Source organism: Tamandua tetradactyla, chromosome 3, assembly GCF_023851605.1.
Source record: "Tamandua tetradactyla isolate mTamTet1 chromosome 3, mTamTet1.pri, whole genome shotgun sequence".
NCBI lineage: Eukaryota > Metazoa > Chordata > Mammalia > Pilosa > Myrmecophagidae > Tamandua > Tamandua tetradactyla.
Genome location: NC_135329.1, coordinates 154,143,303 through 154,168,878, shown reverse-complemented (window position 1 = coordinate 154,168,878; position 25,576 = coordinate 154,143,303). Strand labels below are relative to the sequence as shown.

At 39.3% G+C, this 25,576-nt stretch overlaps 1 protein-coding gene across 2 annotated transcripts in view; it reads right to left on the bottom strand.

Annotated features, from left to right (window-relative positions):
* ITGA4 (integrin subunit alpha 4) overlaps positions 1 to 17,851 on the bottom strand; it is an 81,249-nt gene extending 63,398 nt beyond the window's left edge. The window contains exons 1-4 of one of the 2 annotated variants that reach the window (XM_077154362.1): positions 17,409 to 17,851; positions 16,896 to 17,017; positions 549 to 655; positions 324 to 453 (exon numbers count right to left, since the gene is read on the bottom strand). In XM_077154362.1, the coding sequence (XP_077010477.1) occupies positions 324 to 453; positions 549 to 655; positions 16,896 to 17,017; positions 17,409 to 17,605 (556 nt within the window). In that variant the 5' untranslated portion in view covers positions 17,606 to 17,851. The remainder of the gene's footprint in view (positions 1 to 323; positions 454 to 548; positions 656 to 16,895; positions 17,018 to 17,408) is intronic. The other variant, XM_077154360.1, reaches the window with a different exon arrangement.
* Between the last annotated feature and the right edge of the window lie 7,725 nt (positions 17,852 to 25,576).

Genomic DNA, 25,576 nt, shown 5'->3' with positions numbered 1-25,576 from the left:
ATGATTTCAAGTGCTTTGCAGGAGCTTAGCATTCAACTTAACTGATCTGAAATTTGAAAGTAACTTTAATACAAAAGTGGGGAATTATCAACTAGATTCCAGCAACATTCAACTAAAACAGGAGAATTTCTATTTCTAAAAGCACAAAGTACATTTATGAAAACATACTACTGCAAATAGGTAAAGGAAAGGAAGGAATACTTTAAATAGTTAAAAGAACATAGATATGTCTCTTAATCTCTAAACATTCAAAATTGAAAATAAAACTTAAAAGCATTAATTTGTTTCTCTTGATCCACTGAATATCAAACATCAAGTCTTACCTTGATAGCACGGAGCTATTCTTTTACTCAGTTCTGTCCGTAAATCAGAGGGCATTCCATAGCAAACGCCAGTGGGAAGCTTATTTTCATTTTTTATGTAAAAGATGTTTTTCCATCTATGCCCACAAGTCTGAATAAAACACAGAAGTAGAGAAAACGATGAGATAGTCACACCCAGGATGCCCGATTTCACAATGTTGTCAGTGGATGAATGCCAGCACTCACCACAATAGAGCCATTTTCTCGTGGCTGTCTGGAAAGCGTGACTCCCAGCCACTGATTGTCTCTCTCTTCCACACAAGTCCTCCCACAAGGCTCTCCATTAGGGCTGCCTGCAGCATGTGGAAATAATCTTACCATCAGTTGTCTGGAAAACAATGTTATTCTACAAGAGCAGAGAGAGTAAATTCGTGTGTTCATCCCCCAACCAAGGTTTTTTGTTTTGTTTTTTTTTAAACAAGCATCTCCTGCTTCTCTGTCATCTTATAGTCAGCGCACACTGTGGGGCGAACCTGTGATTTACTTTTGCCAACAGGACTGTTTTCTCATACAAGGTGAATTCTGTTTGTAGAAATGACCTCCAAGGGGTTATGCCCTGAAAACAGGGTTCAATGTTATAGAAGGTAGCTAAACAAGTGGACTAGGAGGGGAAAACAAGTTCAAATAAACATAGGCTGCCCAAATACAACTGTAAGGTCTTATGCTCAGGAAAGACTGTGCACTTTCAACCATTTAGTTAGCAACATAAGCAACATTATCAGAGCACTTGTTCAAAAGTTTCCTACACTGAGACACTAAGAATAGGAAGACTACTGTGTGGTCTTTCAGCAATTAAGGTAGTTTATTGGGGCTGGAAGGTGACAGTTGAGCAGGTAGAAAATGCACTCTGTAATTAGCATAGGAATAATGCCCAGTGTTTAAAACAAAATGCCCCATAGTTTACATTTAATGCATTATGACTCATGTTTTGCAACAAAGAAAAAAAAAACAGTTTCAAAAGTAAATTAAAACTGAATGTGTATTTTGTCAAGTGGATGAATAGAAAGCCAATTGTTACATAAAATATTAATCAAATGTAATATAGTACTTTAAACTGTACAATAAGAGTAATCTTCTAGCAATATTTTTTCCCTTTTATTAGAGTGACTGCTTTGCTTTATAGCAGGATCCTATGTTAAAATTATTTCTTAAGTGGGTTTTTGGAGATGAAGATGCAGTTACCATAAGATTCCTTTGCTCTCTTTACTTTCACCCTTTTCAATTGACACCACAGTATTCCATCTCTACATTATTATGATGGCAGGTAAATACAACAGCATCAATTTGTTTGGATAAGGATGTGGAACTTGGGTCGAGTTCCTTAGTTTGATGGACTCACTGGATATCAAGCCTTTGTACATTTAAATTTAAAATTTCTGAATTATTAAGCACCACATCTTTTCTATAATCTTGGCCCCTCGATAAAACTTCCTGGACAAACTCAAAATGCCTACTCACATGGATAAGGCTAATATTTTGGAAGTCAAATTATTTGCACTGAAAATCCTGGGGAGGAGAGATTTTGTTTAAGGAGTATAGGAAGATGTTTGTGGATGAATCTGTTGATTCTCCAAATTGTCACTCAGAGGAAAAACAACAAAACCTTTAAATGCAGCAGAACTAGGAGGCAGGGAACACAGAGGGAGAAATAAATGTATTTTTTGCATGTAGGGTGTAAGGTCTAACACTGGAAATTATTATTGTGGCTACATGATACCAACATTAAAGGAAAGTGAAAGAGAATGACAAGAAACTTTTATTTTCATTATGAAGCAATTTCAGTTTGATTTTTCACCAACGTAGCCAGTTATTTTTATACTAATGATAAAAATAGTTGATAAATGGTAGATTAGTTTTTGTTGAAGTTCATGTTATCTACTACTATAGATACTTCAATAAAATAGCTTTCTGAAAATACTAGTCTTTCTAAAATTATAGTCTACACTCAGCTAAGGCAATTGACTAGGAGGAAAATTAAGACAGGATAATTCGGAGGCCACAAATAACGCATTGCTTTCGTTAAACTGCAGTACACTTAATATACACATTCCTTAAGGTTACACCCAATATTTTAAAATGAATTTACCACTTTAGAGATACCATCAAAAAGTTTAAAAGTGATAAATATACAGTAGTATAGGCCCACAAAACACCATATAAACTGCTTGATGAAAACAGCCAAAAAGTTAAGTGCAGAATTGATGCATTGTTATTGTCCATTTCTTAGGTGAGCTCTGTTTTTTGTGTCAATTTAAAAATGAAGACTGGAGAATTGCTTGTGCCGTTAGTCCATTTTCTGGGTCACAGGTGACTCAGCATTGTGTCCTCCCCATTTTCGTTGTAGCAGATGATATCACAATGTCATCACTGTCAGAATCTCACACTTAGGTTCACATCATAGCTTAGCTATTTGCATGTCACACTTTCCATTCTTATTAATGTCACCTCCCTCAAATATCTCTCTCCCCACACCTGAGTCTCTCTCAGATTTCTAGGAGGTGTGTATGTGGGGGATGGGTTAAATGTCACTAGACATAATGTAGCATCTATTGGTTACTATGTGTTTCCAAACAATAAATAACTTCTAATATAGACACAAGATTTCTGATTTATGGTGATTAATTATCAAATAAATATCTATTGCTTGTTAGTTAATCCCCTTTGGATAACTGTAAGATGACTCTAAACATCAGCAGTCAAGGACACAGAGGATATGATCACCCAGAGAAAATTATGGTGAAATTGATTAATATTATATAGAAGGAAGGATTTTCATCTTTGTTAGGGAGGATGACTCTGATTCATTCATAACTATCCTTTCTACTTCCAAGGCTTAGTTAGTAAAGCATTCCTAATTCATCTTGGCCAGGACCGCATCTCGTTCAGAGCTGACTCTCAAAAACAGCCCAGGCATGTGGGTGAAAAATGGAAGGGTCAAAAAATGAAGACTAATTCAAAGCTTCAACTGTAGTGTGACTAAGCATCTCCTATTTATTTTGTGCTTAACTTAAAATGTGCATATAAAAGGATGGGGACACAGACAAAAAGAACAAAGATATGAAACAATTTTTACCCCACGTAAGGAGTAGAAACAATATTTAGTAAGTGAACACACACCCACATTTTGACGTTTCTCATTTCCACTTCCTAACTCTGCCCCTACCAAAGAGGCGGCAGGTGGACGGAGGATGATGCCGAGACATTTCAGCACTGGTTACGAGACAGAGCCAGTGCAAAGAACATCTGCAAGTTCTCACTCCACTCTTAGGGTCTCCCTTAATTTCTGGAAACTCTTTACCTTTTTCTTTTGTGTTACTTGCAGAACCTTGGCAGAAGAAGCTAAATCTTCCACCATCAATGTAGGCTCTGACATCTTTGGGCTTTCCTTGAGCTTTCTCTGTTCTCGATGCCATGCCTCTACCACATGTCACCACGTGGTTCCCCACTAGACTGAAGATTAAAATCACCTTCAGGGAGTTTTCAAGCACCAGCACCTGGGCCCCACTCGCAGAGGTTCAGATTTGGTTTGTCTGGCTGGGGATGGGGACATCACAATTGTTCTAAAAACTCCCCAGGAGGTGCTCTGCAATGCTACAATGCAGGGAAAGGGGTTAAGCCCTTTCCTGGATTGTATCACATTTGAAAAGGAACTACTTTGCTTTCAAATAATAGTTTTATCTTTTTGTCTCCCTTGAATTCAACTAGATACTGCAATGGAAAATTAAATATTAAGTATATTTTCTTCATGTGAAAATACAGAATTTTTTCAGAAATGATGATTATTAGAACTGCCATGAGAAAGCTAATTCTCATGAATTTCCCTGACAGAACACCATAAATAAGCTCGTATTATCTTTATATTTTATCTAAATGTCATGCTGAAATGATTTATAATCTGGTTTTCAATTCAGTTCATACATTGCTAATCTAAACTCTTAGTAAATCAAATCAGCTTCCTAATTGAAAAAGTACTTTACATGGTTTAACATAAAAGAGGTCAGCAGAAATTAACATGTGATCATTTTCCATCCTTTTATACAACTAGAATGACTAATTCTTAGCACAGTTGAATGTAATCTTCCAGTAGGCATTTTAAAAAACAAAGCCACGGAAAAAACACCCTCTTTATTCTAAAAGTCAAGCCCATCTTTCTCTTTCCTTTTTTTCCCATTTGGGAAAAAATATGTAACTATGTATGCCTACTACTCCAGTTTCTTATTTCTACCTCTTGATTTGTATCAGTATATATACTTGTGTACATAAATAAATACTTTTGATGCATGAATATAAAAAATGTTACTGCAAAACCAATTAGATAGATGCGTTCTTTTACTCTTTTGTCTGCTATTCATATCACCAGATTTAGTGTCATGGCTCCAAGTGCCAAAAGTGCGACAGGGACTGTGGAAGACTCCATGTTCGATCCTATGTGTCACCTCCAAGAGGGCAGAGAGACTCTGCATCCCCACTCAACACTGCCTTCCATGCACTGGGCAGGAAGGCAGGAAGGAATTCTGACATACATATATCACCACAAAAATCCTTTACTAGATGCTAGTACCACAACATTTTCACCAAACACTAAGGGATCTAAGCTTTGGAGAGCTTTTCTTCCATCATGACTATTCTTCCCTACTTCTATTCCAAAATATGATTCCTGTAAGTTTTAAGATAGTAACAGCCTACAGGTACACAAGATGTGCAGGCATGAACATCATTACAAAGTGTGATCTGTGAGCCTGACAGGGCTGAGGATGAGAATCAGGTGGGACTCATAGGAGGCACCCATTGCAGAGGGATTCTGCAAGGATCCTGGGGAGTGAAGGAGATGGGTGTGAGGTGCTTGAAGGCACTCCATCATCTTCATCTCCTTCTACCTCCATCATTATCATTGTAAGGATTAAGCTAAACATATCATTAAACTGTATGTTTCACAGCATTCATTTTCCTCTTTGTGGTAATTAGGTTCAGATGTCAACTTGGCCAGGTATGAACATGCCTAGTTCTGTTACTGTGGACGTGAACCAATGGTACGTGAACCTCATCTATTACTCATTACATCTGCAGTTGGCTAAGAGGTGTTCCTGCTGTAATGAATGATGTTTGATTTAATCGACTGATGCTTAAATGAGAGAGCTCAACGTAGCACAGCCCAAGCAGATCAGCATACCTCATCTCGGCACTCACTGCTCAGCCCAGGCCTTTGGAGATGCAGAAAGGAATCACCCCAGGGAAAGATGCTGGAATCCAGAGGCCTAGAGAGAAGGCCAGGAGAGATAGTCTTGTGCCTTCCCACATAAGAAAGAACCTCAGTCAAAAGTTAGCTGCTTTTCCTCTGAAGAACTAATGAAATAAATCCCCTTTTATTAAAAACCAGTCCATCTCTGGTCCTAGCATTCCAGCAGTGAGCAAACTAGAATATTCCTTAAAATGTATATGGCACATCTCTGTCAGTGAAGCCTTACTGCACCCATGAACTCATTGAATTCCTACAGTGGTAGAGGACAACTATATCATCAATCCTGTTTTACAGATGAGAAAACTGACCCTTAAAGAAATGAAGTAATTTGTTCAAATCTATGGGGCTGGAAAATGGAGCAAATTAGACAAAAATAATTACTTGTATCTCTATAACTTCCCACTATTCTTTAGCATGTAAAACAAAACTTTACAAATATTTCAGACATGTGGCTTAACTGAAATCAATTTCAACTTCTAAGTCCTTTTTTTTCCCCAGCTGAAAAATGCATAAAATATCGTAAACCTGCCCCAGGAATGTACAATCACCTTTTTACAATTCAAGAAAAATGTCACATTTTGGTTCCTATCTTGTCCTGTCCTTTCCTGACATTTACATCATTTCTCAGTATTTTCACATTTCCCCCAAAGAAACAAGGACTAAAAGAAAAGGACAGACTCAAAGTTCTTCTTTCTATAAACTTTTAACAGTTCTGGGGAAACACTTTGTGGGTGGGGAAGCCCATGACTTTTGGGTGCAATTGAACATTGGGTTTTTCTGCTTATGTCATTGTGCTGTGGCTTCCCCACAGTGCAGACATTTGACTGAGACGCTCCATCTGACCTTGGCGACAGCATACACATTTACGTGTTGTTCAATACTACTGACATGATTTCAATGTTGAGGAAAACAGTGAAAGTTCTCACTTACACCATTTACTTTTTTTTTCAAGTTGATGTTCTATTCCACAGAAAGATAAGATCTTCAGGTATATATTTCAAATTTTCTTAAATTAATCCTGAAAAATGAATGACCCTTGTTCTGTGTTCCATCAACTTTATTAAAGATATCTTTGTTTGTAAAAGCAATAATTATTAAGTGGAAGTAACTATACAGTCTTTTTCTATTACACAGACATACACTCGGGTTAAAAGTGAAAAAGTAACGCTCAAATATCACAAGATTATAACACCTACACCATTGCAAGACTGAAAATCACAGAATATCTATGTCTGCGCATAGAAGAGTGTTTCACACTTAGTAGGTGTTCAATAAATGGTAAATGCATCTGCTGCAGATGGTTCGTATGACAGGCTGTTTGGACTAAACCAGCAGAGGGAGCCCGCGGGGCTGTGAGACCAGATCCAACAGCCTTTAACTTTTAGATCCAGTTGGCCCCTGCTGTTAGTTTGTGCTATCAAATCCTAATTACCGCTAAATCCAGTATATTGTGTTTGCCATATTAAATGATGTACTTTCCCCACACAACTAATAAAATGTGGTGGGGATGTTTCTAAAGAGAGGATGCTGTCTGTGAATTCAGTAGTGATTTAAATAATTTGGGCTAATGAAAGTAAAATACCCAAGTTTCAGAGATGGTACAGGACATGAAAATATGAAGTTTCCAAGGTCTTTTCATCCAGCTAGTCGAGCAGCAACCAAGAATCAAAATATACTGGTTACCAGGGGCCAGGGTAGGGGAGGGAAAGGAGTGTTAACGCTTAAATTGTACAGTTTCTATCTGTGTTAATGGAGGAGTTCTGATAATGGATGGTTGTGAGAGTAGTACACATGTGAACATAAGTAGGACTGTATTATATATTTGAATGTGGTTAAAAGAGGAAATTTTAGAATACATATGCTATTAGAATAAAGATTTTTAAAAAAACAAACACAGAATTCTATAACACAGTGAGCCCTAATGTAAACCATGGACTATAGTTAACATTACAAAGCTAACATTGTATGCAATTATAAAAATGTTCTCCTATGAATTATAACATGCACTACGCTAATGCACAGCGTAAATAATAGGGTGGTATAAGGGCACTCTGCATTTTATGTGTGGTTTTCCTGTAAACCTTCAACTGCTCAAACAAAACATCAAAGTTAAAAAAGAAACACAGCTAGAAACCATTCTCAAGTATTTTCCTTTTGGAAAAAACAAACAAACGCGTTTAAATGTTATATTTTCAGACCACCTTATCAAAATCTGATAATGGTAATAATCATGCTTAATTTATATGATAAACCATTTATAAAATCACGTATCTGAAAAAGTTAATCAGTCCTCTTTTATTTTACACTTTTAGAAAGTCCAACATAGAAAAAGTAAACATCCTTACAAAACAGAGCCACGCTCTGGGGTTGCAAGTGACAAATCTGGCCTGTCCTGGGTCTGGAAAACCAAGTCACTCATCAGTTTGATTCCAGGTTCAGATTCTCCTACAGCAATCTGAAACCCCAAATTCTTCAATTTCCTACAGAAAACCTACACAAGCCTTTTTAACAACCATGGGCTGAAAAATGTATTCCAACTGATATCCCCAGTGAGCATAGCATATAAAGGGAAAGTTGACTTATAATAACAATATTTACTACCAGGCACAGTTTTAGTATATGTAAGCACACACACGACTTCATTCAATTTTCCTAACATTCCTATGATGTAGGTATTATCATGATACCCATTTTACAAATAAGGAAACTGAAACAAAGGGAGATGAGACATCTTGTTCACCAACACACTGCTAATAAGTGGGGGAAGGAGGCATTCAAATCTACACTGCCAACTGCCATTCTCTGCTGCCTTCAATCATTTACTGTTAGTGGCTTCCCTGTTAAGAAGGGAAAGAATCCAAATCTTGATATCATTAACAAGTCCATACTACATATACTAATTGCATGTTTGTAATGCCCCTACTGCTATAATATTGTAACATTAACTGCCAAAAGTAGAAAAGAAAGAAAGCAAATTCTCTACTTCTGTAATTTTCAATTTAACCTCTTGGATTGAAAGCTGCATTTGAAAAACCACCATTGATAAAGGATAACCTTTTGTATATCTTTGAAATATGAACAAGGCAAAAATGGAAAAACCACCTCTAGAGAAACCTACTCACACTGAACGCTTAGGTGGTCAGTACTGAAGTTCTGTGCTTAGTTTGGGGATTCACATGGTAAGATAAATGCAAAAAAAAAAAAAAAAAGGAAGATGTTAAGAAGACAGCAAGTTTTAAAAGTATTTGAGGGAAGTAAAATCACTCCTCAGCATTAGTCAGGGAGTCCATCATATCGTCTTTACCAAAGGAGGACCTGACCATGTTGGGAACATACAGAGATCCATGGACATTTCTCTTCCCAAAATGTAAAGGGCAGGGAAGATGCTGCAGAGACAATGCTTTGCAGACAAAATGATGAGGCATTTTAATGAACATTATGATAACTTTCCCAAGAAGACAAAGAACGGTATTTTAGAGGTGATGTAGATTTAGAAATGTTTTCACAGAGGTTATACACTTATAAGGGTCTTCTGCGGAGGGTATAATTATAAAAGAACTATGCCTAATTTATCTCTCACAAGGATGCCATAAAAGAGATTTGACTATTTCTCAAGATGTTCATTGAGTGAATTGTAGTACTTCATGTAATCTATATGAAAAAATATTTCTCATTTGTTTAATTATCAGGGGTAAACTGATGGTGGCAGAGCAACACTGCATTACTAAGTACAGTCCCATCCTTTCTAAGTCCACTTCTAGTCACTCTTAAAATAACAATTCCTGCTTTTAAAGATGGTCAGTTCCAAGCTCCCCCCAATGCAGAAATGGATGCTACTGTGTGGATTTCCTGGCCTAGACTACACTCTTAAAATGAGGCTGAAATGTGTAGCAAATCTGAGAAATGTACCCATCTGTTTCACGTTTGTTGAACTTTTACTATGTGCTCATTAAAACCAATCAGAACTGATTGAACTACTCAGGCAGTCAGCTCCGCTCCAAAGCCTTCTTTCATTATCTAAACAAAACTTCTTCTCCCCCATTATTTTTTCATTTCATCACCCTTTTTATATCGTTTCATAATTAAATATCTGTTACCTGTTTCTCTGGCCTTCTAGACCAAGTTTTTAAGGGCTTCAACCAGGTTGAAGCCCTTAAAAACTCTCTATTCCCTATATCCAGTATAAGCAATCATAAAAATTTACTGAATAAATGAAGGAAGAAACCAGTTAAAATAATTCCTTGACACTTGCTATCAACAATTCCTCATTCCTCACTTTTGAACCCTGTGCAATTTGGCTTCACCATTGATATTGCTCTTAACAGGTTACTAATAAACTGCTCCTCTCTAAATCCAATAAGCCTTTCTGAGTTCTCATCTCACTTAGGCTCTTGGAAACCCTTGTTATTGCTAACCAATCACCTCTTCTTAAAACACTTATATCCTTTGACTTCCATAATTCTGCACTGGCCTAATTTTGTTGCTGCCTTCCTGGCTTCTCCTTCTCAGTCTTTTATCAGACTCCTCTTTTTTTTCCAGTGGTTCTCAACCATGGTTGACTAAAGAACCATCCGGAGAACTTTAGAAAATCATGACGCCCAATCTAGACCCACCTCCAAAAACGTTATTTAGTTTGTAATAATGATGACTAACTTGTGATGGGCCATTGTTCTTTCCAGTGAGAAACAAAGAGGTACAAATAGAGAGCTTAAAAGCATAGTAACTACACAACATTTGTTTTGAAAGGAAAGTGAAAGTCCTACTCACTTATGCACAGATTACTGGGAAAGCATCTGCTAAAAAAAGTTTTTGTTGTTTTACGGTGTTCTTAAACCTCTGTAAGGAGAACCTAACTTGAAATCAGGGTTAGGTAGCATCATTCTAGTCACTTCATAAACCGAAGGACTCTTTGGGGATCTATCCTTGGCTCTCTGATCTATTTACCTTGGAGGGTCCCCAGGTTGAACTCATTCACCTGCATGGCTTCAATTACCATCTCTTTGCTAATTATCCTCAACTCTGCGTTTCACACAGTGAAATCTCCTGCCCACCAGACCCCTACATCCAACTGATCACAAGAATTTTACTTCTGTGTTTGACAAGAACCTCAATCCAATGAAATTCATCATTTTCTCCAGAAACCCTTTTGCTTTTCCATTTCTCTGTACTTGGCACGATCACCCACTCAGCAGACCAAGCCACAACTTTGAGTAACATCTTTGAGACCTTCTCCTTCCTCATCTCCCTCATTCAGTAATTACCCAGTTCTATTAAATCTGTGTTTTAAACATTTGTAGGACCTCTGTTTTTCTCCCTTCCTACTGCCTCTGTGCTAGTACAGGCATCCACCGTCTATAGCCTAAATAACAGCAAAATCTCCTACAACTGTTCTGCTAGCTTCAGTTTGTCCCACCCACTCCTCCACATTCATTATTCTGCAGCCAGAAGGATCTGTCTAAAACACAAATCTGATCCTGTCACTCATTTGCTTTAAAATTTTAGGTTAAATTCACACTCCTGCAGAGAGTTTACAAAGCTGAATCCCAAATAATCTTTTCCTACCTCTCTAATCTACTCCTATCATGGTTCTTTTCTCCAACTATTTGAATTTTTCTTTCAGTTCTGCAAAGTTGCCATGTTCTCAAAAACCTCAGAGTCTTCTTGTATGCTATTTGCTGGTCTGGGACACTTGCCCTCTCACTACTAATTGTTATCTGGCTTTTCATTTAAACATCGATTCCTTAGGAACACATCACCTTTATTTCCTGACTAGATCAGATCTTCTCACCATAATAACCTAGCCTACAGAGGGAAGTACCTGAAACTGTAGAGCTATGTTCCCTTAGCCATGTTTCCTGAAGATGATTGTATAATTAAATAGCTTCTGCAATATAATTGTGTACTTCTGAAACCTTGTGTCTGATGCTCCTTTTATCTACGGTATGGACAGATGAGTAAAAAATATGGATCAGAAATAAATAATGGGGGAACAAAGGTTAAAATAAATTGAGTAAATTGAAATACTAGTGGTCAATGAGAGGGAGGGGTAAGGGGTATGACATGTATGAGTGTTTTCTTTTTTCGTTCTTTGTTGGAGAGATGCAAATGTTCAAAAAAATGATCATGGCAATGAATATACAACTATGTGATCACAGATGCCCAGTTTATTTCTGTAGGTAGACACTGACAGTAACCATGTCAAGAACCTTTGTATATCAAGAATGTTTTTAGTTTGTTGTTTAAAATAAAAACATTTTTTAAATAAATAAAATAACCTAGCCTATAGGCTACAAATCCCCTGGGGGCCTGTGCCCTGTCTCTTTTGTAGTCCACATTCTGGTCCTAAGGCATCCCTCAATAAATGACTGAGTAAATGAAGTTCATGTACAAGGGATTTCCCTATCTGGCTCCAGATTCATTGTCAAAGCAAGATATTTCTTAGTCATTAGGAATATCATTCAGTGATAAAGTAAACTTAAGGCCAAAATAAAATGCATTTAGGAAACCTCACCTCTTAGATGGAAACTTCATCCTTTCAGAGACAGAGTTCAGGAAATTACCAGAAATCAGGGAACTTTATTTTGTTATCATAACAGTTCATTAAGGAAGCACTTTGTCTTGATGTTCTGCAGTTTGATCAAGGATCTCGTCCCCAAAAGTAACCAATCTGCATCTATCTTAGCTTCATAAGCTACAATTTAGAGTTTCTCACCAATGAAAAAGAAACAAAGTTTTCAAGAAGATACTTGAAATTTCAACAGTGAGACATTGCCTTTTAATATTAAGCTAATAACTCCTGAGAATCAGGCAGATATGAGGGCAAGGGCTGGATGAGTTTAACGATGCAATGCTAATTAACCTCTTTCAACAAGATGAGGTTATATAATACAGACCAGGAAGCTAGCTAAAGTCATATAATTTCCAGAAAGAAATCTGAAGGGGGATAATGATGACGAACTTGTGACGGACCACTGTTCCTTCCAGTGAGAAACAAAGAGGTACAACCAGAGAGTTTAAAGGCATAGTAACTATACATCTGGTTTGGACGAAAAGTGAAAGTCCTATTAATTTATGCATAGATTACTGGGAAAGCGCCTGCTAAAAAGTTTGTGTTGTTTTACAGTGGGAATTTCTGCTTCTCAAGAACAATGCTGTCTAATAGGTATATAACGCACTCTACACACGAAATTTTTCATTTTTAAGGCACTACATTAAAAAAGGAAATAAGTCTATTCAATTTTAATAATATATCTTAGTCCAGTAAATAAAAAAGTTATCATTTCAATAAATAACCAACATTAATTTTTTAAATATTGATTTTAACATGTAATCAATATTTTAAAAATTAATGAGATATTTTATATTTTTTGGTACCAAGAGTTTGAAAACAAGCACATAATTTATATTACAGCAAATCTCATTGCAAACAAGCCAAATTTCAGGTGCTCAATAGCTCATATGGCAAGTGGCTACTGCATTGAAACTATAACTCTAGATTCTATTAACTAGGAAGTGTAAGTTTGAGTGTGTGTCTGTGTGTTTATGACGCTATTAGTGATAACTCAAAAGTTCTGAATGATCTTGAATGTCTTTGGAATAAACAAAGACAATATTTTTAGTGTAAATTTATAATTGTTTATATATTTTATTATATTCTACTGCTTTCAATATTAGTAATGAATGGATGGACAATGACTAATTGTATTAATAGAGTCTATATTTGTGATGTGTTGATTTAGGAACCACCTGTGAACAAAGCTCCTTCTAACAAGCCTCAACCAGGCTGCAGAGTACCTTAGTGGAAAAGTAATCGGACATGCAGAAATCATCATGGCCTCCCTAGACACAGTACCCTCATGAGCAAGTAGGGTCCAGCCTTCTTGATGCAAAGACTGCCTTCTGTTGGTTCAAGGAGGGAAGTACCATATGAAGATAGAGACAGGAAAGGAAGTGAGAGAAGGGCACCTCCCAAGCAAGCAGGAAGGTAGAGGAAGCCTGTTTTTGTTTGTTTCTTTCTTTCTTTTGTATGGGCAGGCACTGGGAATTGAATCCAGGTTTCAGGCAGGCAGGGCAGGCGAGAAACCTGCTGAGCCACAATGGTCCGCCTAGAAGCCTCTTTTTTGGCAGGAAGAAAAAAGCCCCTTGTGGTACCAACCAGGCACCCCTCTCAGACTGCTTCAGCATTCAATTTGCTTCACTAAAAGGGGTATCGTACTCCCAACACCCTGTGTCCTGAGCGTTGTAGATAAACAGGCATTTACTGCTTCTAATTATTGCTACAGTAAATATACTATGGTATGTGGTAACCATTACCCAAGAGGGATGGGACACTGACCTCCTCTTTTGAGGGAAGGAATCTCTGAATCAACCTTTGATCTGATACTCTCCACTGAAACTTAAAGGTTAGTCTATGTGGATAGCATTTTGGATTGCATAGGCAGTGGGCACTGCATTAAGATATCCTGCACCTTCAGATCCTTGAAAGCAAGTTAAGCTATTCCAAATAAAGAAGACACCTTACTGGCATAGCAATCATAGCTCAGTCTTTAGTTATTTAACAATTTTAATAATTTCTGTTAGTCCAAGAAACTATTTTTCATTTGCCTTTTATTTCAACTGTTAACTTTTAATTTATACATTTAACTTTTGGTTTAGCTTATTAATTGTCTCTACTTATTTACCTCAATCTACTTTTTATAATTGTATAACAGATATAGCCTTAAGTAGAAAATAGAGATAAGAAGTAAATGTATTTTTTATTGTCAATTGTATGCCAAGTACTGAGCTGAGAAAATTCCAAACATAATCACCCACATTTAAAGGAGGACAACTGAAGCAATCCTTTATAGAAGATCGTGCTTGTGCGTGCATGTGTGTTTACTTTTTCCTTGAAACATCTTCGTAAGGAATAGTACTTGGGCCACAAACCTGAGAAGAATCTGTAAATGTCTTTGGATACCTGTATTATTGTCATCAGCTTTTCCTTTCTAGACTTTAGCCTCAGTGCCTTAGTTTATAGTTTTAACTTATTTCTTCTCAATCTGTTCTAAATCTGTTTCTTTATATAAGGAAGAGAAAATATATTGTTTAAACTGATACATGAGAAATAGCTTAGTCCACTCTTTTGCAAATATTCAAAGAAATTATCACAGACTTTTTTTTTAACCACTGGAATGAATGACTATAAATTTTGTTTTTCTATTTTCCTTTCATCTCAGTAATCTTTTTTCTTTTTTTTCTTTTTTTTTTTTTTTGGTGCATGGTCTGGTCTGGGAATTGAACCCGGGTCTCCTGCATGGAAGGTGAGCATTCTAACCACTGAACTACCTGTGCACCCTCAGTAATCTTTTTATTGACTAAAAATATGGAAGATAAAAATATTGCTTTGGCTTATAATTTCTGACTAATTCTCTCTTATTTGAAACTTAGTCTTTACATTAATCAATTTAATGTCAATCAAACTTTCACTTTACTTTTATTCATTCATCCAGTCAATAAATCTTCATTTATTTATGTTTGCTGTCCATGTGCACATTTCTCTGAGATTATTCCTAAGGTCAAAACTGATCCACTTGCTGGAAGACTCTAGGTTTTCCTTCAATTGACAGACATTAGTATCTTAAAGTTTGCATAATATTAAGAATGATCTTCTCCAGTTAAACACAGACATCTCAAAATAGATTCAATGCCCTCTCAGACAGGAAGTGCATGCTAGATGCCAGTAGTTATTATGTCTCAGATCAGGAAACTATGACAGAACAAGAGAAATGAACCTTTTCCCTCTTGAGGCCTTGTCAAGATCCTCTGGTTGATCAAGGTTGGCTACTGCTCCTCTCTAATTCCTGATCACACAATTCTCTCATACAATGAAAATTATACTTTGCAAAATTATTTCCAACATACAGGTTTATGGATGAGTTATGTACTGCAAGTCTGCCCTTTGGGGTGGAAGATGCTTAATAAAAGACTGAGGCTTAATCTACATGTTACAGAGGACTCCCAGGTGCTTATCGGTGCTCTGAGTTAAAAATTATTTCATGCACATTATGTATTTGAATTCATTTCAGTGAAAGGAATTAGCTTACCAGTATAAGAAAAAGCAAAGACCACTTAAAAAAAACAAGAGGTTAAAAATACAGTAACTCATCTCAAAATCCCATTTATAGCAAAGATAAATATGAATACAATAACAATTGTGACCTTTGACTCCCCATTTACGGATGATCTATTCAGCTCACCAGACATACATGACTCTCTAATTTTCTTCGCATTGAAGACGTGTACTTGAAAGGAAAGAGGGCGGACTTTGGACCCAAGCAGACCTGACTTTGACTTAGAGTCCCACCTACAAGATCCCAGCTGAGTCACCTTAGAAAAGGTACTTGGAACCATCTGAGCCACAGTATCCTTAAGTGTAAAGTAGGAACAATGCCAAATACGACCCAGGGTCACTTTGAGCGAAAAAACTTAAGCAATACATACAGCAGTGCCTAATCGTGTTTGAAACAAGACAGGTCTGAATTAATATTAGTTCCTCTTTCTTTCCCCATGTGTCTGTGTGAAACAAATTTGCTTTTGACTTTGAAACACGAACTTCCTCCCCTCCCCCACCAGAACACACTTTTTACGAGTTGCCCCATATCTAAGAAGAGATATCAAAAAATGATTGCAAATGGATAGATCCATTTAACTTGACAGGTTTAGGGGAAGAAAATCAATAATTATATACTAAGCCTCATTTTAATTATACTTACAATGGAGATGACAATTTTTCCTTGTACTCCTCTTGTATATTTCATATTCTAAGTAAAACAATATTGCTTTCTGTTTTTAAAAGCCCTTAAGGCTAAATGACAGTAAATGCAGTCAATTCTGACTGCTATTTCTGTTTTGCCCCTGAGCTTGTTCTTTAAGAAGGTTCACAGGTCAAAGATGAAAATAAAATTCTGAAGTCTTGGCTTAGCTGGATTCTGTCCTTAATATTCTGAGAGACCTTAAAATGTGCTTTACACATGGAGGGAGAGAAGGAGAGGCGAAGAGAAGGTATCATACGAAACTTGCCCCTAGGTAGTTCTGTAAGAGTACTGAAATCATTGTCTTAAGCAAAAAGGAGGAAAATATTAATAGAAACAAGGAACCACTTGTATATTTAAGAAGAAAGATGGTATGGAGTTCAGAATGAAAACCATGACCTTTAAACTAGATGAAATAGGCAATGCGGGTTTTGCATAACTTGCTCTATGGTGGGGCTCACCAGTGGGGGACACGCGCTCCTGGTCCCGGACCCAACTCACCCAGCTGGAGCTGTTCACACGTTCGGCCTGGGTTCTTTCCAATCTTGCATCTGTAAATCGCCCCGGGACTGACCACGGAGGCGTTGGCGAGCCAGTTGGCAGTGGGCGCCCCCACCACGAGCCTAAAGCGAGAAATGCGCACGTGTGCACAGGCGTGAGCCGGCTGCCCACTGAGCTCCCCGGATCCGCAACAGGGCAGCTGGCAGTGGGGCCTCTGGCCTCCCTCTCCACCTCTGCCCACCACGCGGCGCACCCAGAGGGCCACCCCAAACTTGTAACTCCAGGACTTTGGTCCAGAACACACTCTGGGCGCTGCCACCCCTTGATAAGTTAGTTTGCCGGGCAAATCTCCAGCGAGCTGACGGTTGCTGATGCCGGTGACGCTGCGCCGCAGCGCTGCCCTCCTGCCTCCTCCGGAGGGAGGAAAGTTTTAAGCTGGGCAGGGAGTCCCTAGAGACGCCGTTCACCCGGCGCTCTGAAAAACCCAGTGCGCCCCAGTCCGCTTCCACTCACCAGCGATTCGCCCCGTGGCTGTGCAGCACGACCGAGTAGCCGAACAGGGTTTTGGGGGGGCCTTTGTAGAGCAGTGCGCTCTCCGTGTCCACGTTGTAGGGGCGCCCGGTCGGGACCCCCAGGCACAGCAGCAGCATCACCGCCTCCCGGACGGCAGCCGCTCCGGAGCTGGCCCGGCGCCGCGCTTCCCCAGCCATGCGCTCTCGGAGGGAAACATTCAACACCCAACCGACACTGACCCAAAGTTGCGCGGGATGCGACGGTCGGCCGAAGGGAAGAGAGCCCCAAGAGAAGAGACGCTGCGTGTCCGGCGCCAGCGGGCGGGCGGGAAGGAGGGAGGGAGGAAGGGAGGGACAGAGGGAGGGAGGGGAAGTCGGCCCACCGCGGGCGGAGCGATCGGGGGTGGCCTGGGATGCAGCGCGCCCGCCGGGCCCCACGCCCCGTTTCTGCGGCCGGGAGATGCGAGTGCGCTCCCGGGCGCGGGGAACGGGCCGCTGGGTGGGGTCCCGGACGTGGCGGTGGGGTCCCGGACGTGGTGCTGAGGCGCAGGGCTGGGCACTGTGTCCCACCAGGCGCGGCTGTAGAGGGCGCTGGGGGACCTCTGCTGTTCAAGGGTGTGCGGCCAGGCCCTCACCTCACCTGAACAGTGCCGGATGGGACACGGTTCCCGAGACTCTTTGCACGAGTGGAGCTGAAGGAGAGAGGGGACTTCTTATTTTAACCGCAACTTGGGCCTCGGGCCTCGGTGCGGAGTGGTCTGCGGGTAGAGCCGCCGCAGCCCGCCTGGCGAGGCCTACAGCCTGGCCATAAATTCCCGTGTGAAGACTGCAGTGGGAGACTGCCCAGGGCTTCGATAGTTAAGCCGTCTATCTGATTTTTCCAATGTGAGCAACCACTAGAGAAATTAACCAGAAGGCCACAAATTTAAAAAGAAAGAAAGAAACACATTAACAAAAACACCAACTCCATGAAGGCTGGGGAATATTTTGGTGTCAGACGTTATGGCTATTCATTTCAAGGTTCGGAGCCCTGAACCCTTGTATGCCCACTTCCTTCCTGCCCACACTTCCTCTTCAGACCAGGCTTCGATGTGAGGAGGCAGAGGGGTGATGCCTCAGGCTGAATGGCATGCGGTTTAGCTCCTTGGGATGAGGCTGACCCCAACAGCGAGGCTGAACTTCTGAAAATGGGCTGGAGACCCACAGCGAAACACACCTGAACTGGAACATTCTACAGTTGTCCACATGTGCCTCAGGTCTGTTTCTTGAGTAACCAGAGAAACAGTCGGGTGTGATAAGTCTGATACTTGCCATGAGACGTGGTGGTTATTTACTGTTGCTATATGAAAACAAACAAGCAAACAAACACCAAAGAAGGCAAAGTCCTGACCAAAGGATGTGTCTTTGTGCTTTAAAACCGTAGAATAGTATATCTTAATAGGTAATGGCAAACACATAATTAAAATAGTTGTTCATCAACTAGGCCTATTCACTGAGCAGCCATTTTGTCAGGCCCACAAGATTCCATGGTAAATCGTCAGAATTGATATTTACTGATAGTCCTCAGGAAAAGTGGTAGATAAACAAACATTTACTATCTAGAAAAAGTTCTGGATGCTTTAGGGGCACTTAAAAAGAACTGGCAGGAGCCATAATTTCAAGGACAAGGAGGGTTGAGTCAGATTGGGAGCAGGTAGGAGGAAAGAGCAAGGGTTCCAGCCAGTAGAGGATCTGGCAGAGGTTCTCTTGGCTGGAGTCTTTAGCTGAGCACAGGTTGGTGAGAGAAGACAGCTGAATAGGGGAGCAGGGACCAGATGATGAAGAGTCCTGTAAACCGGGTTAGGAGGTTTTAACTCCTTGCTGGGGATGATAGAGAACTTTTAAAGATTTATCTTGGTCAACTCTGAACTTTAGGAGGAACGTTTTGTCTGCAGTATGGATATATGTCTGAACATAGAAAATCTATTTGGGAGACTCATGCAGCAAGTGAGTAGAGATGATGGTGATCTGAATTAAGAAGTACCCAGAGGGATCAAGTCAAAGAGTATAGATATCTCAGAGATAGAACCCAACAGAACTTGACAATGGATTTGAATCTGGATGGGGCTGAGCTGAAGGAGTGAAGATGACACCAAGTTCCTGGTTTGGGAACTAGGTGAATGGTGGTAACATTCTTGGAGGGAAAAAAAAGGGTTGAGAAATGAGTTCAGGCGTGTGTGTGCATGTGCACATACGCGTGTAGATGGGAGGCCCTGGTGAATTAAGCCTTAGACAGAGAGTTTGAGATGTTTATGCAATATCAGTTTATTCGAACAAAAATCAACCCAGTTATTTTTATTCTGTTGTCAACAGACTAAACAATAGGAACGTTAATCCTCTCTCACGGTTTGCAACAAAGTAAAGAATAATGATGCTGTATAATAAATGTAAAAATGAAACGAAATGGCTTCCAGGATGGTAGCTACCTAAGCCCATGGTGAGTGGTTCTTCCCTATTTCTTCACTCAGACTGAGTGTCTTCCTGTTGATTTCAACCCCTTCCTACAGCTAGCTCACATGGTCATCATTCTGAGATAAACAACTGTGCTCGTTTGTAGCCACAATTTCCAGTGGAAGCATGCTTAGCAGGCACCCTAATACCCTCCAAACTCTGCAGGGTCACAGCCACTGATAGGAACTTTGCTCTTCTTTCTTTCCCTTCCTTTCCCCAAATCTTGTACCATGCAATTCCTTTAACACACTTCTTTCCATAGCATAATTAAGATGAGCAGTGGCTAGTAGAAACTTTGATGTAATATCATCTTATTTCTAACATTATGATTATGATGCCATGAATTTTCCAGAAACAGCCACCCTGTACAGTTCTCACACTGTATTAGCTCTGAGTTCCCCTTCCCTGAGGCTTTAAAAGGAGCTCACATTTCCTAATGTCAGCAGGGATAAAAAGAGTTTAATGTTGTTTTGACCAACCCTCACAATACTGCTATCTCTTTAATCAATGCTTTCGTAGGCAAGTGTGAAAATTTGGGAGTGGAGTAGGGGAGGAATTTTAAAACTACTTATGTCTGTCCCTCAACCTTAACTGGACTTAAATATTCAGTGATTTAATGTATATGTCTTGAATTTTCACTGTATACCAGGAGTGCATTAAGGACTCAAATAAGAATTGTATACCAAATACAAATGGTCTCTATACTCGCGGAAGAGGTCCTCCCCAAAATATTTTAATATGGATTTTGCAGTTGGCACGTCATCCAAATGCTCAGTTGACATCAAAAGTGACCATTCCTCCCTCTTGAAAGACTCTTTTTCATGATACCACCATCTTTGAGCCTTTTATCCCTCCCTATCTGGCCACTCAGAGTCTCCTTTGTTGAATCCTTCTCCCCAACTGTAAGTCTTGGAAAGACCCAAAGTTCCATTTGGCCCCTCTTTCCATCCTCTCTTTAGGAGTCCATTTCCTATGGCTTTAAATATCAAGTCTCCAATTCATGACTCCACCTTGAATTTTTCTTCTGGGTTCCAAGTTCATATATTCTATTGCCTACCTGGCATCTCTACTTGGATGTCTAGTGGGAATTGTGCATATAACATGGCAAAAAACTGTGTTCTGGTTCCCCTACACCTCATCTAAACTACTCCTCTATCTAGTTCTTCCTTTTCAGAAAATAATACTTCATCTGCACTCTTGCTCAAACCAGAAATTTGGAACGCGGTGTTTCTTATCCCCTATATCTAATCCATCACTGAGTCCCGTCAAGTTGATCTTTATAACATATCCCAAACCCATCTGCTTATGTTTTTCTGTACTGCTACTTCCTATTCCCAGACTGCAGTAATGTCATCTGGGTTATTCAATAATCTTCTTCAGAGTCTCCCCACTTGTCCCACCCTTGTCCCAATCAATTTTCTAAAAGAAGCTAAGGAGAACTTGTAAAATGTTAAATCACATCATGCACACCACTCCTTTGCTTAAGTTCTTTAAATAGTTGCTCACTGCTCTTACAATACAAACACACTTAACATCACCTATGAGACCCCATGTGATCTGGCCTCTGACCACTTCACCAGTCTCCTCATTGGCCACTTCCCCCTCTGGATCACTTTGTTTTAACCACATCTGCCTCCCTTAATTTCCTTAAATGCAGCATGTTTTGTTTTCACTCTCAGGGCCTTTGCCTCTCCTGGTCCCTCCATCCAGATACACAACCTCTAACTTTTCACAATTCCTCTTTCTCTACTTTCAGTCTCAGTTTAAAGTCTTATCCTCACAGATTTTTCTGATGATACTATTTGAAATGGGTCACCATCCTATTCACTTGCAGACAATTCTGTTCATTCCCTTCAGAGCTCTTTACCTAATTTGTACTCATATGTGTATTTACTTTTGCATTAGGTCTCCCCCACCAGAGTATGAGAGCAGAAAGCATCCTTTTGCTATTGGTGTTGTTCACCACTTTATCTCCAGTGCCCAGCACATTGCCTGGCAAATACTAGGTGCTCCATATGTATTTTGAGTGGCACTTACATGGTTTGAAGTTCTTACATCATTATTTCATAAACTGAAAGAGTACTGGGTATTTATAGGTTTGTGTTCACTTGTTTATTGCATACAAAATGGTGCTATGTCCTTTGGCAGATGCAACGATGTATAACAAAGTCAGTAAAAACTGACTTAAAAGGAATTACAATGGAGATAAAAATTGCTATGAAGCAATTTGGGATGCTCATTTTGTGAGAATAGATAGCATGATTTTTAATGCAATTATTATTGTGTCTCTGTACAGGAATGCTTAGAGAACTTGGGATACAGAAAGCAATTAGTATGAGTTACACTGAGATTTGCCATGAGTGATTCAAAGGGTGAGAAAAGAACTATAGAAATGGCTGATGATGGAAACAAAATCATATGGGAGTTGTGCTAAATGAAGCTAAGAAGACAAGAAATGATTGAAGTACTAAAGATTTTACATGATGGAAAATATATTTGAGGGAAGAAGAAAGGGGAAAGGGGAAGAACAGGGAGGTTTAGAAGAAGATTAGGAATTTAGAGACCAACATCTAGGGAAAGGAAGCTACTCTAAAATGGGAGGGTATGGAAATAAACTGGTCACGGAGGATGTGGAGTCGAGACTCTGGGAACCCAGAGTATTGGAAAGATATTAAAGGATAAAGGCTGTGTATAGAATTTAAAAAAAAGAAAAAAAGCAGGTGAACTCAGTGCCCTCCCTTCTATGTGGGGCATGATTCCCAGGGGTGTAAATCACCATGGCAATGTGGGACAGGATGAGCCAGGACCTGGCATCAAAAGATTGAGAAAACCTTCTTGACCAAAAGACAGAAGGGAGAAATGAGACAAAATAAAGTGTTAGTGGCTGAGAGATTTCAAAGAGTCAAGAGGTTATCCTGGAGCTTATTCTTATGCATTATAAAGATATTCCTTTTTAGTTTATGGTGTATTGGATGGCTAGAAGGAAGTACCTAAAACTGTTGAGCTGTGTTCCAGTAACCTTGATTCTTGAAGACGATTGTATAAAAATATAATGTTTACAGTGTGACTGTGTGATTCTGAAAGCCTTGTGTCTGATGCTCCTTATAGCCAGGGTATGGATAGATGAGTAAAAAATATGGATAATAAATAAATAAATAATAGGGGGGACAAAGGGTAAGATAAATTGGGCAGATGGAAACACTAGTGGTCAATGAAAGGGAGGGGTAAAGTGTATGGCATGTATGAGTGTTTATTCTTTTTATGTCCCTTCCTGGAGTGATGCAAAATGTTGTAAAAATGATCATGGTGATGAATACAGAACTATGTGTTGATATTGTGAGCCATCGATTGTACACCATGTGTGGGATGTGTATGGGTGAAGATTTCTCAATTAAAAACAAAAAAAAGCTATGCCCCAGGTTCTGGAAAATGGAAATATACTAGAGGGCAAGGAAAGAAATGAACTAAAATTTTTGAGCACTTCTGGGCCAGGTGCTTTTCAAATAACGACATGATGATTAAGAGTACCAAGTTCTAGAGCCCAGCTGTCTCACTTTAAGTTCTGGCTCCGTTGTTTAAAAAGAGGTGTAACTTTAGGATAATTGTTCAACTTTTTTCAGTATTCCACTTTTCACATCTGTATGATGTAAACCAAGTATGAACATTGACTCATGAGATTGTTAGGTATTAAATAAAAATTTCCAGTAAGGTGGTTGGTAGAGGACTAGAAATATAGAAAGCTGTCAATAGATGTTTGGTGGTGATGATGATGATGATGATGATTTTGATTATGATGTTGCTGTTGCATTAATGTCACATCTGGACAAATGAAGTAGACATTTCTTTTCTGCCTACTCCCCAATCTACAGAGGAATAATTGTCCAAAACCATTAAAAAAAGAGTGAAGACTGGCCCTGACCTTCTTGTTCTTTCAATTCAGGATCCTGACCCTCCAGGGGTGGGGAGGATGATGCTCTTTTATTGAGAAACTTGGAAGTTTTATGGTTGAGGAGTAGCATTATTTTCCATGGTCTTTTTAAAACCACATTTACATCAGGAAATTTTGTTTAATAGTATATATGGGAAAAAGAATTGGAGCTCCTTGTTTATTATTGTAAAAAAAAAATCTCCTTTTGTCTCAGTTTGTATCTCCCAAGAGCAGAACTTTGTGGGTGCTATTTTGGTTTGCTAAGGCTGATGGAATGCAATATACCAGAAATGGGTTGGCTTTTACATTGGGGATTTATTAGTTTATAAATTTACAGTTCTAAGGCCATGAAAATGTCCAAATTAAGACATCAAGAGGAAAATACCTTCTCTGAAGAAAGGCTGCTGGCATCCGGGGTTCTTCTTTCACATTAGAAGGCACATGGCCAACATTCGCTGGTCCTTTTTATTTTGAATCTCTGAGCTCTCTCCAAATGACTTGGGGTTTTTCTCTCTGTCCTCTATCCTCTCATAAAGGACTCTAGTAAAGGATTAAGACCCACCTTTAATTGGGTGGGTCACATCTCAATTGAAACAACCTAACCAAAAGGTTTACACTCAATAGGTCTGCCCCCACAGGAATGGAGTAAGAGAACATGGCCTTTCTCAGATATAGAACAGCTTTAGACCAGCACAGGTGTACTTAAGAAACACAGGTAGGGAAGTGGGAAAGTGAAACAGGGAAGAGAGAAAAAGCTAATCTAGAGTGTGTTAATGAGCAAATTGCCACTGTGAGCAATTGGGGTTCTGTCTCCTGGCACCTGCTGAGATACTGGCTGGGGCATTTATCCAAAGATTCTCAGACCCTACTAGTGTAGGGTAAACCACCCTACACCTACAGGTGTCACCTGTTTATGGGCAAGCACGCTCCCAGGTGCTGGAGAAGTGCTCAGGCAGACATGTGTGATGTAGGCCATCAAGCTGGGAAGCTGCCAATATGCAGAAACTGTCTTCCCCACTGCAAGTGAGCTCCAGCCAACCTAGGGGTGAGGCATAAACTGGGTGGGTCTGCTACAACTGCCAGTTAAAACCTTGAGCAGTTTTTAGTGTTGCTCAAACATGGTTTGTATTTTCATGACTATATTTTCTCTGGTTTGATGGGAAAAATGAGCAGATTTGTATAAAGCACTTAATACAGTGCTTAGGAACATAATAAATGCGGAATAAATAGTAGGCCTTTACCCTTCACCCTCTTTCCTTCTCTTATTACCATGATCATTAGTGATATGTTTTATATAGAAATAAACTACCTACAGAAATAAACCGGCCATCTGTGACCAGGGCTAACGAATCATGTGTGGAAGGTTTACCTAGTTAATAAGAGGCATTTTTGTCTCTATTCACTCATTCAAGAAATATTTACTGAACACCTAGTAAGCATTACTGAGAGATGCTGTGCATTACATGACAAAAAGGAAAGCTGGTATCCTTATACTCATTAGATGTACATTTCAATAGGTCAATCAGACAATAAATAATAGATTAACAATTGTTCCTATTGTTATTCTTGCCACTTTTCAATACATCAATATATACATATGTACGTGCTGTGAGTTTTTCCTACAACGCAACTTTGAATATGCCATTTTCCTGCTCAGAAACATCTACTGCTGCTTCTCTTTCCCTCTCCAACCCAACTGATTGTTTCAGTTTCCTAGCTGCTAAAACAAATACCATACAATGGATTGACTT